This window comes from Cyanistes caeruleus, chromosome 37, assembly GCF_971803275.1.
Source record: "Cyanistes caeruleus chromosome 37, bCyaCae1.hap1.1, whole genome shotgun sequence".
NCBI classification, from domain to species: domain Eukaryota; kingdom Metazoa; phylum Chordata; class Aves; order Passeriformes; family Paridae; genus Cyanistes; species Cyanistes caeruleus.
The window spans coordinates 1,845,531-1,863,066 of NC_141738.1; the positions used below are offsets into that span (position 1 = coordinate 1,845,531).

The 17,536-nt window shown below is 65.8% G+C and overlaps 2 protein-coding genes across 2 annotated transcripts; one reads left to right on the top strand and one right to left on the bottom strand.

Moving 5' to 3' along the window:
• Positions 1-588: 588 nt before the first annotated feature.
• EPHB4 (EPH receptor B4) lies at positions 589-16,087 on the top strand. The gene is made up of 16 exons (XM_086871713.1): positions 589-2,031; positions 3,088-3,158; positions 3,668-5,207; positions 5,270-5,356; positions 6,601-6,756; positions 7,067-7,425; positions 8,992-9,157; positions 9,640-9,739; positions 10,043-10,098; positions 10,341-10,454; positions 10,865-11,112; positions 12,627-12,845; positions 13,828-13,977; positions 14,782-14,975; positions 15,232-15,450; positions 15,527-16,087. Exons 1-16 carry the CDS (start codon positions 1,980-1,982, stop codon positions 15,627-15,629), a joined length of 3,834 nt encoding a protein of 1,277 aa, XP_086727839.1. The 5' UTR covers positions 589-1,979; the 3' UTR covers positions 15,630-16,087.
• LOC147647504 (transferrin receptor protein 2-like) lies at positions 15,814-17,202 on the bottom strand. The gene is made up of 3 exons (XM_086871714.1): positions 17,042-17,202; positions 16,454-16,733; positions 15,814-15,824 (listed from the first exon to the last, which is right to left on the bottom strand). Exons 1-3 carry the CDS (start codon positions 17,102-17,104, stop codon positions 15,814-15,816), a joined length of 354 nt encoding a protein of 117 aa, XP_086727840.1. The 5' UTR covers positions 17,105-17,202.
• Positions 17,203-17,536: the final 334 nt, after the last annotated feature.

A 17,536-nucleotide genomic window follows, 5' to 3' on the forward strand; every position in this document is an offset into this window, starting at 1 on the left:
ATTTCAGCCCCCCCAGTTCCCCCCCAGACCCATTTCAGCCCCCCAGACCCATTTCAGCCTCCCCAGACCCATTTCAGCCCCCCCAGTCCCCCCCAGTTCCTCCCCCAGACCCATTTTGGCCCCCCCAGTCCCCCCCAGTCCCCCCCAGTCCCCCCAGTCCCCCCCAGTTCCCCCCAGTTCCTCCCCCAGACCCATTACAGACCCCCAGACCCATTTCAACCCCCCCAGGCTCATTTCAGCCCCCCCAGTTCCCCCCCAGTCCCTCCCAGTTCCTCCCCCAGACCCATTTCAGCCCCCCCAGTCCCCCCCAGTCCCCCCCAGTTCCCCCCAGTTCCTCCCCCAGACCCATTACAGACCCCCAGACCCATTTCAGCCCCCCCAGACCCATTTCAGCCCCCCCAGTTCCCCCCCAGTCCCCCCCAGTCCCTCCCAGTTCCCCCCCAGTTCCCCCCCCAGACCCATTTCAGCCCCCCCAGTCCCCCCCAGTCCCCCCAGTCCCTCCCAGTTCCCCTCCCGGCCCCTCCCTGGAAGCGCTGGACAAAGGCTCCTTTCCTGTGGGGGGGCCCCGCCCCGCCCCCCCCCGCGACCCCCGCGACCCCCGGCGGGGAGGGGCAGCTCCGCCACCGCCAGAACCGCCCCAAAAACGGCACCGGGACCCCCAGAACCGGGCGGGGGGGGGCGGCCGGGACCCCCCGAGTCCCGGGAAACCCCGAACCCCGGGAGCGCCGGGCCTGGGACCCCCAGAGAGCTCCGGGACCCCCCCAGAACGGCTCCGGGACCCCCAGAACGGCTCCGGGACCCCCCCAGAACGGCTCCGGGACCCCCCGAGAGAGCTCCGGGACCCCCAGAACGGCTCCGGGACCCCCCGAGAGAGCTCCGGGACCCCCAGAACGGCTCCGGGACCCCCCCAGAACGGCTCCGGGACCCCCGGGAGAGATCTGGGACCCCCGGGAGAGACCTGGGACCCCCAGAACGGCTCCGGGACCCCCAGAACGGCTCGGGGACCCCCAGGACAGCTCCGGGACCCCCAGGACAGCTCCGGGACCCCCAGAACGGCTCGGGGACCCCCCAGGAGGTTTTGGGAACCCCCGGCAGTTTTTGGGAGCCTCCCGAAGCTTTGGGAACGACCCCCCGAATTCCTGAGACCCCCCCGGACTTGTTCTGGGTGCCCACGGATTTTTTGGGGACCATCCCGGACTTCTGGGACCCCCCCGGATTTTGGGATCCCCCTCTGGATTTGGGATCCTGACGGATTTTTGGGGTCCCCCTCTGGATTTGGGATCCTGACGGATTTTTGGGGTCCCCCTCTGGATTTGGGATCCTGACGGATTTTTGGGGTCCCCGCCGGATTTTGGGATCGCCCCCTGGATTTGGGATCCTGACGGATTTGGGGTCCTGACGGATTTTGGGGTCCTGACGGATTTGTGATCACCCCCCGGATTTGGGGTCCCCCCCCATTTGGGGTCCCCGCCGGATTTTAGGATCCCCCCGGATTTAGGATCACGCCCCGGATTTTGGGATCCCCCTCTGGATTTGGGGTCCTGACGGATTTTGTGATCACCCCCCGGATTTGGGATCGCCCCCTGGATTTGGGATCCTGACGGATTTTTGGGGTCCCCGCCGGATTTGTGACCCCCCGGATTTGGGATCCCCCTCTGGATTTGGGATCCCCCCGGATTTTGGGATCACCCCCCGGATTTGGGATCCCCCCGGATTTGGGATCCCCCCCGGATTTGCGATCACCCCCCGGATTTGGGATCCCCCCCCGGATTTTGGGATCACCCCCCGTATTTTGGGGTCCCCCGGATTTTGGGGTCCCCCGGATTTGCGATCACCCCCCGGATTTGGGGTCCTGACGGATTTGGGATCACCCCCCGGATTTGGGACCCCCCCCATTTGGGGTCCCCGCCGGATTTTAGGATCCCCCCGGATTTGGGGTCCCCCCGGCTTTGGGGTCCCCCGGATTTTGGGGTCCGGCCATGGGGCTGTGGCTGCTGTGGCTCTGGGTCCCGCTGGGGCTGGCGGAGGAGGGTGAGTGGCACCCCCGGGACCCCCCGGGACCCCCCGGGACCCCCCGGATTTGGGGCGGGGGCTGCGGGAATTTCGGGCTTTGGGGACCCCCGGGGCCCTTGGAGGGGTCAGAGACCCCTGGGATGTGAGGGGGGTCCCGGCACGGGGCTGGATTTGGGGTGGATTTGGGGTCTCCGGGGTGGATTTGGGGTCTCCGGGGTGGATTTGGGGTCTCCGGGGTGCATTTGGGGTCTCCGGGGTGGAGTTTTGGGGTCTCCGGGGTGGATTTGGGGTCTCTGGTGGAGTTTTGGGGTCTCTGGTGGATTTTTGGGGTCTCTGGTGTGGAGTTTTGGGGTCTCAGGGGTGGATTTGGGGTCTCTGGTGTGGAGTTTTGGGGTCTCTGGTGCTGATTTTTGGGGTCTCTGGTGGATTTGGGGTCTCCGGGGTGGATTTGGGGTCTCTGGTGGAGTTTTGGGGTCTCCGGGGTGGATTTGGGGTCTCTGGGGTGGATTTGGGGTCTCTGGTGCTGATTTTTGGGGTCTCTGGTGTGGATTTGGGGTCTCTGGTGCTGATTTTTGGGGTCTCCGGGGTGGATTTGGGGTCTCTGGTGCTGATTTTTGGGGTCTCTGGGGTGGATTTGGGGTCTCCGGTGGATTTTTGGGGTCTCTGGGGTGGATTTGGGGTCTCTGGTGCTGATTTTTGGGGTCTCTGGGGTGGATTTGGGGTCTCTGGTGCTGATTTTTGGGGTCTCTGGGGTGGATTTGGGGTCTCTGGTGTGGATTTTTGGGGTCTCTGGGGTGGATTTGGGGTCTCTGGTGCTGATTTTTGGGGTCTCTGGGGTGGATTTGGGGTCTCTGGTGTGGATTTTTGGGGTCTCTGGGGTGGATTTGGGGTCTCTGGTGTGGATTTTTGGGGTCTCTGGGGTGGATTTGGGGTCTCTGGTGCTGATTTTTGGGGTCTCTGGGGTGGATTTGGGGTCTCTGGTGCGGATTTTTGGGGTCTCTGGTGTGGATTTTTGGGGTCTCTGGTGTGGATTTTTGGGGTCTCCGGGGTGTCTGACCCCTCCCGACCCCCCAGAGACGCTGCTGGACACGCGGCTGGAGACGAGTGACCTTCAGTGGACTGTCCACCCGCAGGGGGAGGGGCAGGTGCGACACGGGGGACACGGGGGGACAGGGGGGGGGACAGGGGGGGACACGGGGGACACGGGGGGGACACGGGGGGGGACACGGGGGGGGACAGGGGGGGACACGGGGGGGGACACGGGGGGGGACACGGGGGGGGGACACGGGGGGGGACACGGGGGGGGGACACGGGGGGACACGGGGGGGGGACACGGGGGGGGACACGGGGGGACACGGGGGGGGACACGGACACGGGGGGACACGGACACGGGGGGAGGGACAGGAGGTCTCTGACGCCGCTCACCTCCGTGTCCCCTCCGTGTCCCCCCCGTGTCCCCCCAATGTCCCCCCATCCCTTGTCTCCGCTGTTCCCAATGTCCCCGTGTCCCCCCTGTGTCCCGTGTCGCTGTCCCCCCTGTCCCCAATGTCCCCCCTGTCCCCAATGTCCCCCCAATGTCCCCCCAATGTCCCCCCAATGTCCCCCCTGTCCCCAATGTCCCCAATGTCCCCCCAATGTCCCCGTGTCCCCGCAGTGGGAGGAGCTGAGCGCGCTGGACGCGGAGCTGGGCGGGGCCGTTCGCACCTTCGAGGTGTGCTCGGGGCGGGGCCGGGGCGGGGCCGGCCGGGACCCCGCCCAGCACAGCTGGAGCCCCGCCCAGCACAGCTGGAGCCCCGCCCAGAACAGCTGGCTCCGCTCCCGCTGGGTGCCCCGCGGCGCCGCCACCACCGTGCTGGCCGAGATCCGCTTCACCGTGATGGCGTGCGACAGCCTGGCGGGGACACGGGGGACACGGGGGACACGGGGGACACGGGGGACACCGGACAGTGACAGCCTGGCGGGGACACGGGGGACACGGGGGACACGGGGGACACCGGACAGTGACAGCCTGGCGGGGACACGGGACAGTGACAGTGACAGCCTGGGGGGGACACGGGACAGTGACAGTGACAGTGACAGTGACAGTGACAGTGACAGTGACAGTGACAGTGACAGTGACAGCCCGGCGGGGACTCCAAACACACCCGGACCCGGGCACCCCCCTGGCAACGGGGATGCCCTTGACAACCCCGATTTCCATGGCAACCACCCTGACAACCGCCCGGATCTCCATGGCAATGGCTTCCCCAGCGTTTGTATCCATGGCAACCACCCCGAACCCCTCGGTATCCATGGAAACCGCCCCGAAAAACCCCATCTCCATGGAAACCGCCCCGAAAAACCCGATCTCCATGGAAACCGCCCCGAACCCCTCGATCTCCATGGAAACCGCCCCGAACCCCTCGATCTCCATGGAAACCGCCCCGAACCCCTCGATCTCCATGGAAACCACCCCGAAAAACCCGATCTCCACGGAAATTACCCCAAACCCGTCGGTGCCCACGGAAACGTCCCCGAAGACCCCGCTCTCCACGGAAACCCCCCTGAACCCCTCGATCCGCACGGAGACCACCCCGAAGACCCCGCTCTCCACGGAAACCCCCCCAAAGCCCTCGCCGTCCGCCCCGAGCGCCCCGGTTCCTCCGGCGGGCCGCCGGTTCCGCGCCCGCTCCCCGCCCGGCGCCGCCGCAGCCCCGCCGGGCCCCCGCGGCCCTGCAAGGAAACCTTCTCCGTCTTCTACCACGAGTCGGACGCCGACACGGCCACGGCCACCTCGCCGCCCTGGATGGAGAACCCCTACGTGAAGGTGGACACGGTGGCCGCCGAGCACCTGTCGCGGCCCGGCGGCGGCCCGGGGGCCCGCGTCAACCGCAAGGTGCTGCGGCTGGGCCCGCTGAGCCGCGCCGGCTTCTACCTGGCCTTCCAGGACCTGGGAGCCTGCATGGCGCTGCTCTCCGTGCGCCTCTTCTTCCGCCGCTGCCCCGCCGCCACCGCGCGCCTCGCCCGCTTCCCGGCCACCGTGCCCGCCGAGCTGGTGGCCCCGGTGGCCGGGGCGTGCGTGGCCGGGGCGGTGCCGGCGGCGCAGGGGGTGCCGCTGATGTACTGCCGGGAGGACGGGCGCTGGGCCGAGCCGCCCGCGCTGGGCTGCGTGTGCGGGGCCGGCATGGAGCCCAGCGAGGGCACGGGCTGCCGCCGTGAGTTTGGGTGGTTTTGGGTGGTTTTGGGTGATTTTGGGTGGTTTTGGGGTGGTTTTGGGTGTGGGACGGGCGCTGGGCCGAGCCGCCCGCGCTGGGCTGCGTGTGCGGGGCCGGCATGGAGCCCAGCGAGGGCACGGGCTGCCGCCGTGAGTTTGGGTGATTTTGGGTGATTTGGGTTGGTTTTGGGTGGTTTTGGGTGTGAGACGGGCGCTGTGCGGGGCTGGGATGGAGCCCAGCGAGGGCACGGGCTGCCGCCGTGAGTTTGGGGTGATTTTGGGTGATTTTGGGTGGTTTTGGGTGATTTTGGGTGGTTTTGAGTGTGGGACGGGCGCTGTGCGGGGCCGGCATGGAGCCCAGCGAGGGCACGGGCTGCCGCCGTGAGTTTGGGTGGCTTTGGGTTATTTTGGGTGGTTTTGGGTTGGTTTTGGGGTGATTTTGGGTGGTTTTGGGGTGATTTGGGGTGGTTTTGGATGGTTTTGGGTGCGGGACGGGCGCTGTGCGGGGCCAGCACAGAACCCAGCGAGGGCGCGGGCTGCCGCCCTGAGTTTTGGGTGATTTTGGGTGGTTTTGGGTGATTTGGGTTGGTTTTGGGTGGTTTTGGGTGTGAGACAGGCGCTGTGCGGGGCCGGCATGGAGCCCAGCGAGGGCGCGGGCTGCCGCCGTGAGTTTTGGGGAGATTTTGGAGAGTTTTGGCTATTTTTGGGGTGATTTGGGGTGGTTTTGGGTGTGGGACGGGCGCTGTGCGGGGCCGGGATGGAGCCCAGCGAGGGCACGGGCTGCCGCCGTGAGTTTGGGTGATTTTGGGTTATTTGGGGTGGTTTCGGGTGGTTTTGGGTGGTTTTGGATGGTTTTGGGTGTGAGACAGGCGCTGTGCGGGGCCAGGATGGAGCCCAGCGAGGGCGCGGGCTGCCGCCGTGAGTTTGGGTGATTTTGGGTGGTTTTGGGTGATTTGGGTTGGTTTTGGGTGGTTTTGGGTGTGAGACAGGCGCTGTGCGGGGCCGGCATGGAGCCCAGCGAGGGCGCGGGCTGCCGCCCTGAGTTTTGGGGAGATTTTGGAGAGTTTTGTCTGTTTTTGGGGTGATTTTGGATGGTTTTGGGTGTGAGACAGGCGCTGTGCGGGGCCGGGATGGAGCCCAGCGAGGGCGCGGGCTGCCGCCCTGAGTTTTGGGTTGGTTTTGCAGAGTTTCGGTTGGGTTTGAGCTGTTTTTGGGGAGTTTTCAGGCTGTTTCAGGGGTGTTCGAGTGGTTTGTGGTGGGACTGGAGCTTTTGGGGGTTTTCCTGGGGTCCCGAGAGGGTCTGGGGGGGGCTCCAAAAGAGCCGGGGGTGTCCCGGTGCGAGCTCTCCGGGGGATTTTTGGGGTGCTTTAGGGTTTTTTAACCCCTGTCCGCAGCCTGTCCCCCCGAGACCTTCAAGGCGGAGGCGGGGGGGGGTCGGTGCCAGCCCTGCCCCCCCCAGAGCGAAGCCCCCTCCCCCGGAGCCCCCTCCTGTCCCTGCCGCCCCGGATTCTTCCGCGCGCCCGGGGAGGGACCCTCGGACCGCTGCTCCGGTGCGCGCGGCTTTGGGGGAAATTCGGGGCATTCCGGGGCATTCCGGGGCATTCCGGGCGCGGGATTTTGGAGGGAGGGGTCGTCCTGGACGGAGGGAGTTGGGGGTGATTTATGGGGGGGGTCTTGGGGGGATTTTGGGCGTCTCGGGGTGGGGTTTGGGGAGGATTTGAGGGGTCCTGGGGGAGGATTTTGGAGGTCCCGCTGGGAACATTTGAGGGGGTCTCTGGACCTCCCAGGGGGGAATTTGGGGGGGGGGGTCCCACGGACCATCCTCCCCTGACCCCCCCCCCCGTTTGTTTCCCCCCGCAGCCCCCCCCTCAGCCCCCCGTGCCCTGGTGGCCCAGGTGAACGGCTCGGTGGTCCGGCTGTCCTGGAGCCCCCCCCGGGCCGGGGGGGACCGGCCGGACCTGCGCTACCACGTGGGGTGCCGGGCCTGTCCCCCCCCCCGCGGGGCGCCCCCCCCGTGCGGCCCCTGCGGCCCCCTGGCCTGGGCGCCCCCTCCCCAGGGGCTGCGGACCCCCGCGGTCAGCGTGGCCGGGCTCCGGCCGCGGGTCACCTACAGCTTCAGGGTCAGCGCCCGCAGCGGGGTCACCCCCCCGGGCCCCCCCGAGCCCCCCGCGGCCGAGATCAACGTCACCGCCGGCGCCGACGGTGAGACCCCCGAAACACCCCAAAACCACCCCAAAACCACCCAAAATCACCCCAAAAACACCCCAAAACCACCCCAAAACCACCCAAAATAACCCAAAATCACCCCAAAACCACCCCATAAACCCCCCCGCGGCCGAGATCAACGTCACTGCCGGCGCCGACGGTGAGACCCCCGAAACACCCCAAAACCACCCCAAAACCACCCAAAATCACCCCAAAAACACCCCAAAACCACCCCAAAACCACCCCAAATCACCCCAAAACCACCCCAAATCACCCCAGACCAACATCACCACTGGGGCTGGCAGTGAGACCCAAACCACCCCAAAATGACCCGAAATGACCCAAAATCACCCCAAAATGACCCGAAATGACCCCAAATCACCCCAAATCACCCCGAAATGACCCGAAATCACCCCAAATCACCCCGAAATGACCCAAAATGACTCCAAATCACCCCAAATCACCCCAAAATCACCCCAAAATGACCCGAAATCACCCCAAATCACCCCGAAATGACCCGAAATGACCCAAAATGACCCCAAATCACCCCGAAATGACCCGAAATGACCCCAAATCACCCCGAAATGACCCGAAATGACCCAAAATGACCCAAAATCACCCCGAAATGACCCAAAATGACCCCAAATCACCCCGAAATGACCCGAAATGACCCCAAATGACCCAAAATGACCCAAAATCACCCCAAAATCACCCCGAAATGACCCCAAATCACCCCAAACCCCCCTCGCCCCCAGTGCCGCCCCCCGTGTCCGACGTGGTCCGGGTGGGGGGGGGTCCCGGGGGGGTCACCCTGGCCTGGCCCAGCCCCCCCCCGGGCCCCCCCGGGCCCCCCGTGCTGGACTACGAGGTCAAATACTACGAGAAGGTGAGGAGGGGGATTTGGGGCGATTTCCGGGGAATTCGGGGCATTTCGGGGGGCTCCGAGTTGTCACGGGGGGAATTTGGGGGAATTCTTGGGGGGTCCCGGAGGGTTCAGGGGTTTTTGGGGGGGGGGCGTTTTGGGAGGGGAAATTGGGTTTTTTTATGGGGGATTTGGGGTTTTTTGGGGTTTATTTTGGGGGGAATTTGGGGTTTTTTTTGGGTTTATTTTGGGGGTATTTTGGGGTTTTTTGGGGGGTTTATTTTGGGGGGATTTGGGGGTTTTTTGGGGGTTTATTTTGGGGTTTTTTTGGGGTTTATTTTGGGGGTGATTTAGGTTGTTTGGGGGGTTTATTTTGGAGGGATTTGGGGGTTTTTTGGGGGTTTATTTTGGGGGTATTTTGGGGTTTTTTGGGGGGTTTATTTTGGGGGTATTTTGGGGTTTTTTGGGGGGTTTATTTTGGGGGTATTTTGGGGTTTTTTGGGGGGTTTATTTTGGGGAGGATTTGGGGTTTTTTTGGGGCTTATTTTGGGGCAGATTTGGGTTTTTCTGGGGGGTTTATTTTGAGGAGGATTTGGGTTTTTTTGGGGGTTTATTTTGGGGAGGATTTTGGAGTTTTTGTGGCTTATTTTGGGGAGGATTTGGGGTTTTTTTGGGGGGGGTTTTGTGGTTTTTCTTTCGGGGTCCCTGACCCCCGCAGTTGGGGGGCGGGGAGGGGCCCCCCCAGTTCCTGAAGGTTCCGCGGCCGCGGGCGGAGCTGGGGGGGCTGCGGCGGGGGGGTCTCTATGGGGTGAGGGTCCGCGCCCGCTCCGAGGGCGGCTACGGCGACTTCGGGCCCGAGACCACCGTCAGCGCCCCGGGCAGCGGTGAGACCCCAAAACGGCCCTAAAAACACCCCAAAACACCCCAAACACCCCAAAACACCCCAAACACTGCAGAGTACCCCAAAACGGCCCTAAAAACACCCCAAAACACCCCGAAACAACCCAGAAACAGCCCCAAACCCTGCAGAGTACCCCAAAACGGCCCTAAAAACACCCCAAAACACCCCTGAGAAACCCCCCACATTCCTTTGATCCCCCCAAACCTCCCCAAATCCCCGTAAATTCCCCCAAACCTCCCCCAAACTTCCCCAAATCCCCCCAAATCCCCCCCAAACCTCCCTAAATCCCCCCAAATCCCCCCAAACCTCCCTAAATCCCCCCAAATCCCCCCAAACCTCCCCAAACCTCCCCAAATCCCCCCAAATCCCCCCCAAATCCCCCTAAACCTCCCCAAATCCCGGTAAATTCCCCCAAATCCCCCCCAGATCCCCCCCAGCCCCCCCTGACCCCCCGTTTTCCCGCAGAGGGGTCCCGGGGGGGTCCCGGGGGGGTCGTGGCCGGAGCCGCTGCCCTGGGGGGGCTCCTGGTGCTGGCGCTGCTGGGGGGGACCCTGGTGTGCCTCAGGTGAGGGATTTGGGGGGCTCGGGGGGGATTCGGGGGGCTCGGGGGGGTCTGGGGTGGGTTTGGGGTGGATTTGGGGTGTTTGGGGTGGATTTTGGGGTGTTTGGGGTGGATTTGGGGTGGATTTGGGGGTGTTTGGTGTAGATTTGGGGTGGATTTGGGGTGTTTGGGGTGTTTGGGGATGTTTGGGGTGTTTGGGGTGGATTTGGGGGTGTTTGGGGTGTTTGGGGTGGATTTGGGGTGGATTTTGGGGTGTTTGGGGTGGATTTGGGGGGTCTCCAGCCCCGTGTCCCCCCATCCCCGCAGGCGCTGGCGGCTCCGGGCTGAGAAGCAGCGGCGCAGCCCCAACCCCGGGGGGCTTGGTAAGGGGGGACCCCAAATGTCCCCAAACGTCCCCAAACGTCCCCAAAAACGCTCCTCAGCGTCCCCACGGGGGTGGGGGTGGCAGCAGGTGACCCCAGGTGACCCCAAGTGACCCCAGATGACCCCAGGTGACCCCAGATGACCCTGGGTGACCCCAGGTGTCCCCAGATGACCCCAGATGACCCCAGGTGACCCCGGGTGACCCCAGGTGACCCCAGGTGACGCCGCTGTCCCCGCCCAGGTGGGAAGCTCTACATCGACCCCCTGACCTACGAGGACCCCGAGGTGGCCCTGAGGGACTTTGCGCAGGAGATCGACGTCACCTGCGTCACCATCGAGGAGGTCATCGGCGCAGGTGACCCCGGGAGCGCCTCGGGGGGGCTCGGGGGGGTCGGGGTGTCTCACCTGGCCCAGGTGCGTTCGGGGGGGCGTGAGCGGCTCTCCCTGGGGCTCTCGGGGGATTTTGGGGTCCCACAGGTGGGTCCCACCTGTCTCAGGTGAGTTCAGGGCCGCACAGGTGGGGTTTTGGGGTGGATTTTGGGCGGATTTAGGTGGTTCTGCATGGATTTCGTTGGTTTCTGGTGGGTTTGGGGTGGGTTGAGGGGATTTTGGGGTCCCACCTGTCTCAGGTGAGTTCAGGTGGGGTTTTGGGGTGGATTTTGGGTGGATTTAGGTGGTTCTGTGTGGATTTCGTTGGTTTCTGGGTGGGTTTGGGGTGGGTTGAGGGGATTTTGGGGTGTGACGGGCGAGTGCCACCTGTCTCAGGTGAATTTGGGGAGGTGTGGCGCGGGCGCCTGTCCCTGCCGGGCCAGCCCGAGGCCGAGGTGGCCGTGAAGACGCTGAAGGGCGGCGCGGGCGAGCGGCAGCGCCGGGAGTTCCTGCGCGAGGCCGCGCGCATGGGGCAGTTCCGGCACCCCAACGTGGTGCGGCTGCGCGGCGTGGTCAGCGCCGGGCCCCCCGCCATGATCGTCACCGAGTTCCTGCTGCACGGAGCGCTGGACGCCTTCCTCAGGGTGGGGACACTGGGGACACTGGGGACACTGGGGACACTGGGGACACTGGGGACACTGGGGACACTGGGGACATTGGGGACACTGGGGGACATTGGGGACATTGGGGACATTGGGGACACAGGGCCCTTAATGCCTTCCTCAGGGTGGGGACATTGGGGACACTGGGGACATTGGGGACACTGGGGGACATTGGAGACAGCCTGGGGACATTGGGGACACTGGGGACATTGGGGACATCGGGGACATTGGGGACATTGGGGACATTTGGGACATTTGGGACATTGGGGACTCTGGGGACATTGGGGACACTGGGGACATTGGGGACATTGGGGACAGCCTGGGGACACAGGGCCCTTAATGCCTTCCTCAGGGTGGGGACATTTGGGACACTGGGGACATTGGGGACATTGGGGACACTGGGGACACTGGGGACACTGGGGACATTGGGGGACACTGGGGACATTGGGGGACACTGGGGACACTGGGGACATTGGGGGACACTGGGGGACATTGGAGACAGCCTGGGGACATTGGGGACACTGGGGACATTGGGGACACTGGGGACACTGGGGACACTGGGGACACAGGGCCCTTAATGCCTTCCTCAGGGTGGGGACATTTGGGACACTGGGGACATTGGGGACATTGGGGACACTGGGGACATTGGGGACACTGGGGACATTGGGGACACAGGGCCCTTAATGCCTTCCTCAGGGTGGGGACACTGGGGACACTGGGGACATTGGGGGACACTGGGGACATTGGGGACACTGGGGACACTGGGGACATTGGGGGACACTGGGGACATTGGGGACACTGGGGACACTGGGGACATTGGGGGACACTGGGGACATTGGGGACACTGGGGACACTGGGGACATTGGGGGACACTGGGGACATTGGGGGACACTGGGGACATTGGGGACACTGGGGACACTGGGGACATTGGGGGACACTGGGGACATTGGGGGACACTGGGGACACTGGGGACATTGGGGGACACTGGGGACATTGGGGACATTGGGGGACACTGGGGACATTGGGGGACACTGGGGACACTGGGGACATTGGGGGACATTTGGGACATTTGGGACATTGGGGACACTGGGGACATTGGGGACACTGGGGACATTGGGGACATTGGGGACATTGGGGACACAGGGCCCTTAATGCCTTCCTCAGGGTAGGGACACTGGGGACATCGGAGACAGCCTGGGGACATTGGGGACATTGGGGACACAGGGCCCTTGATGCCTTCCTCAGGGTGGGGACAGCCTGGGGACATTGGGGACAGCCCTGGGGGGATTGGGGACATTGGGGACAGCGTTGGGGATCTCGGGGACACTGGGGACATGGGGGCCCTTGATGCTTTTCTCAGGGTGGGGACAGTGCTGAGGACTTTGGGGACATTGGGGACTTTGGGGACTTTGGGGGTGCTGGGGTCGGTCACTCGCCACTTCCCCCGGGGCGCGGGGAGGTGACGAGCGAGGGCCGTGTCCCCGCGGTGTCCCCAGGGCCGGGAGGGGACGCTGTCCCCGCTGCAGCTGGTGGCCATGCTGCGCGGCATCGCGGCCGGGATGCGCTACCTGGCCGAGGCCGGCTTCGTGCACCGGGACCTGGCGGCGCGGAACATCCTGGTGGACGCGCACCTGGTCTGCAAAGTGTCCGACTTCGGGCTGTCGCGGGCGCTGGACGGGGACAGGGACAGCGACCCCACCTACACCAGCTCGCTGGTGAGAGCCCGGGGCCAGCCCCGCCTCGGGAACGGGGGCACTGCGGGGGCGGGGGGGACTGGGGGGCTCACGGGGGGATTGGGGCTGGTTTGGGGGGGGATTTGGGCTGGTTTGGGGGGATTGGGGGGCTCACGGGGGGATTGGGGGGGTTTGGGGGGGATTTGGGCTGGTTTGGGGGGGACTGGGGCTGGTTTGGGGGGGACTGGGGGGCTCACGGGGGGACTGGGGCTGGTTTGGGGGGGATTTGGGCTGGTTTGGGGGGGATTGGGGCTGGTTTGGGGGGGATTGGGGGGCTCATGGCGGGATTGGGGCTGGTTTGGGGGGGATTGGTGCTGGTTTGGGGGGATTGGGGCTGGTTTGGGGGGATTGGGGGGCTCACGGGGGGATTGGGGGGGTTTGGGGCTGGTTTAGGGGTCTCACAGGGGGATTTCGGGGGTTTGGGGTTGGTTTGGGGGGCTCATGGGAGTTTGGGGTTGGTTTGGGGGTCTCACAGGGGGTTTGGGGTTGTTTTGGGGGTCTCAGGGTGGATTTTGGTGGGTGTGGGGTTGTTTGGGGGTCTCAGGGTGGATTTTGGTGGGTGTGGGGTTGTTTTGGGGGTCTCAGGGTGGATTTTGGTGGGTGTGGGGTTGTTTTGGGGGTCTCAGGGTGGATTTTGGTGGGTGTGGGGTTGTTTTGGGGGTCTCAGGGTGGATTTTGGTGGGTGTGGGGTTGTTTTGGGGTCTCACAGGCGTCTCACCTGTCCCAGGTGAGCTCCGGGAGCTGGGGGTGGGCTGAGGGGCGGGTTCAGGTCGTTTTTGGGGTCTCACAGTTGTGTCACATTCCTCCCTGGACATTTGGGGCCGCCAGGAGCGGGGTCCCGGGTGCGTTTTGGGTTTCCCGGAGCGGTTTGGGGTTTCCTGGAGGTTTTGGGGATTCCCTGAGGGGATCCAGAGTTCCCCGGGGGTTTTGGGGTCCCCCTGAGCCCCCTGACCCCCCCGGGCAGGGCGGGAAGATCCCGATCCGCTGGACGGCCCCCGAGGCCATCGCGTTCCGCACCTTCACCTCGGCCAGCGACGCCTGGAGCTACGGGATCGTCATGTGGGAGGTGCTGAGCTTCGGGGAGCGGCCCTACTGGGACATGTCCAACCAGGACGTGAGTCGCCCCCCGATCCGGGACCCCAAAACCCCCGGGGTGCCCCCGGTGCTCCCCCAGAATCCCCAGGTTCCCCCAAAAACCACCCCAAAAAAAAACCGGGTTCACGAGGAGGCGCCGCCACGCGGGGACAGGACAGGAGTGACCCCAAAATCCAGGGGTCAGCCAGACCTTTCCAGAACCCCCAAATGCTCCCAAAGCCTCGGCACCTGTCCCCAGGTGATCAACGCCATCGAGCAGGATTGTCACCTGTCCCCTCACCTGTGTCCCCCTCACCTGTCCATGTCCCCCTCACCTGTCCATGTCCCACTCACCTGTCCATGTCCCCCTCCCCTGTCCCCAGGTGATCAACACCATCGAGCAGGATTGTCACCTGTGTCCTCCTCACCTGTGTCCCCCTCACCTGTCCATGTCCCCCTCACCTGTCCATGTCCCCCTCACCTGCCCGTGTCCCCCTCCCCTGTCCCCAGGTGATCAACACCATCGAGCAGGATTGTCACCTGTCCTCTCACCTGTCCCCTCACCTGTCCCCCTCACCTGTCCCCAGGTGATCAACGCCATCGAGCAGGATTGTCACCTGTCCCCTCACCTGTCCCCACACCTGTCCCCAGGTGATCAACGCCATCGAGCAGGATTGTCACCTGTCCCCTCACCTGTCCCCCTCCCCTGTCCCCAGGTGATCAACGCCATCGAGCAGGATTGTCACCTGTCCCCTCACCTGTCCCCACACCTGTCCCCAGGTGATCAACGCCATCGAGCAGGATTGTCACCTGTCCCCTCACCTGTCCCCTCACCTGTCCGCAGGTGATCAACGCCATCGAGCAGGATTACCGGCTGCCGCCGCCGCCGCGCTGCCCGCCGGCGCTGCACCGGCTGATGCTGGACTGCTGGCAGCGCGAGCGCGGCGCCCGCCCCACCTTCCCCCACATCGTGCGCGCCCTCGACCGCCTGATCCGGCGCCCCGAGAGCCTCCGCGCGCCCCCCGCGGACCCCCACAGGTGAGATGGGGCGGGGGGCGCACCTGGGGGGGGGCCTCAGGATACCTGGATCCATGGGGGGGGTCCCAGCACACCTGAATTTGGGGAGGGGAGGGTCCCAAAACACCTGAACTCATGGGGGGGGGTCTCAGCACACCTGAATTTGGGGAGGGGAGGGTCCCAAAACACCTGAACTCATGGGGAGGGTCCCAAAACACCTGAATTTGGGGAGGGGGTCCGCAAGCCGTGGCTCTGACCCCCACCCCTGTCCCCGCAGCTCCTCCCCGGCCTGCCTGGAGCAGCGCGGCCCCCCCGGCCCCCCGGCCGCCCCCGGCCCCACGGCGGCCCCCGGCCCCCCGGCCGCCCCCGGCCCCACGCCGGCCCCCGGGCCCTCGGTGGGGGAGTGGCTGCGGGGGCTGGGGCTGGGCGGGTACGAGGAGCCGTTCCGCAGCGCCGGCGTCACCGCGCTGGAGCTGCTGCCGCGCCTGCGCAGCGAGTACGGGCCCGGGGGGGCGAGGGGGGCGACGGCGACCCCGCGGTGACCCCGCGGTGACCCCCGTGTCCCTCCCCAGGGACCTGCTGCGCATGGGGGTGACGCCGGCCGGGCACCAGCAGCGGATCCTGGAGGGCGCCCAGAGCCTCCGGAGCCCCCCCAAAGGGGACCCCCAGTGCTGACCCCGCCCCCAGCCCTGCCCACAGCAAGATGGCCGCCAGGGACCGGCGGTAAGGGACGCAGCTGGTGGGGGAGAAAGATGGCTGCCAGGAAAATATGGCCGCCAGGAGGATGTGGCTGCCGTCGCAATATGGCCACCAATTCAATATGGCTGCCAAAATGGCCACCGTCACAGTATGGCCGCCATCACCATATGGCTGCCAATTCAATATGGCTGCCAGGACAATGTGGCTCCACCCACCCAATGGGCGGGGCCTGGCTGGGGCAATCTCAGGGGAGGGGCCTGTGAGGATGTGGCCACCAATGGGGGGCGGTCGAACACAAGTGGGTGGGACCAACACGGGCGTGGTCGTGTGGGTGTGGTCAGCAATGGGCGTGGTCAGCAATGGGCGTGGCCCCTCGGTGCTTTTATTGTCCCCAATCCCGGGTCGCAGCCAATAAATGTGGCTGATGCAAATGAGGGGTGGGGCTGTGCCCCAGGCTGTCCCCAATGTCCCCAGGTGTCCCCAATGTCCCCACGTGTCCCCAGGCCACCACCAAGGTCCCCTCTGTCCCAGTGTCCCCTTTTCTCCCAGTTGTCCCCACCGTCCCGAGTGTCACCAGAGGCCACCCCCATCCTCGGTGTCCCCATGGATCCCGCTGTCCCCAAGGTCCCCTTTGTTGTCCCCAGGGCCACCTCGCTCCCAGGTGTCCCCATAACCCCACGTGTCCTCCCGCTCCCAGCTGTCCCCGGTGTCCCCAGGGTCCCCAAGGCCACCCCAGCTGTCCCCCGGGTCCCCGAGGCCACCCCAGCTGTCCCCGGTGTCCCCAGGGTCCCCAAGGCCACCCCAGCTGTCCCCCGGGTCCCCGCAGTCGCCGTTGTCCCCAAGGCCGCCCCTGTCCCCGAGGTCCCCGCGGTCCCAGCTGGCGCCGGCCATGGCGGCGGCCGCGCCGCGCAGGGTCCAGGCCAGCAGGGCCAGGCGCCGCTGGACGCTGTCCCCGCGGGTCCCCGCTGTCCCCAGCTCGGCCACCAGCGCCGGCAGCGTGTGACCCCCCCGGCCCAGCAGGACGTGGCGGAACGGGGTGACCAGAGGGGACACGAACGGGGACAGCAGGGACGCCTCGGCCTGAGGGGACAGCAGGGGACACGGTGGGACACGGGGACAGGAGGGGACAGCAGGGGACACGGTGGGGGACAGCAGGGGACAGGAGGGGACAGCAGGGGACACGGTGGGACACGGGGACAGGAGGGGACAAGGACAGGGAGGGGACAGGGACAGGGAGGGGACAGGGATGGGGACAGGTGACAGGAGGGGACAGTCGGGTGACACAGGTGACAGGAGGTGACAGACGGGTGACACGGGTGACAGTTGGGTGACACGGGGGACAGGTGGGTGACACGGGTGACACAGGCGGGTGACACGGGGACACTCACGGCCATCAGGCGCGCGTTGAAGCCGCGGTTGAGGCGCTCGTTGGAGCTGTCCGATCCCGACATGTCGCGACGGAGCGAGGCCGCCGCGCGCACCACGCCCCCCCGCGCCGAGGAGAGGCACTGCAGCGACAGAGCCCGCGCCTGGCGGCGGGACGGGGGCACTGGGGGGACTGGGGGGACTGGGGGGACTGGGGGACACCGGGGGACACTGGGGGGACTGGGGGGGACTGGGGGGACTGGGGGGGACTGGGGGGGACTGGGGGGACTGGGGGGGGACTGGGATGGACTGGGGGGGACACCGGGGGACACTGGGGGGGACTGGGGGGGACAGGGACGGACTGGGATGGACTGGGGGGGGACAGGGACGGACTGGGATGGACTGGGGGGACTGGGGGGACTGGGATGGACTGGGGGGGGACTGGGATGGACTGGGATGGACTGGGGGGACTGGGGGGACTGGGATGGACTGGGGGGACTGGGGGGACTGGGATGGAC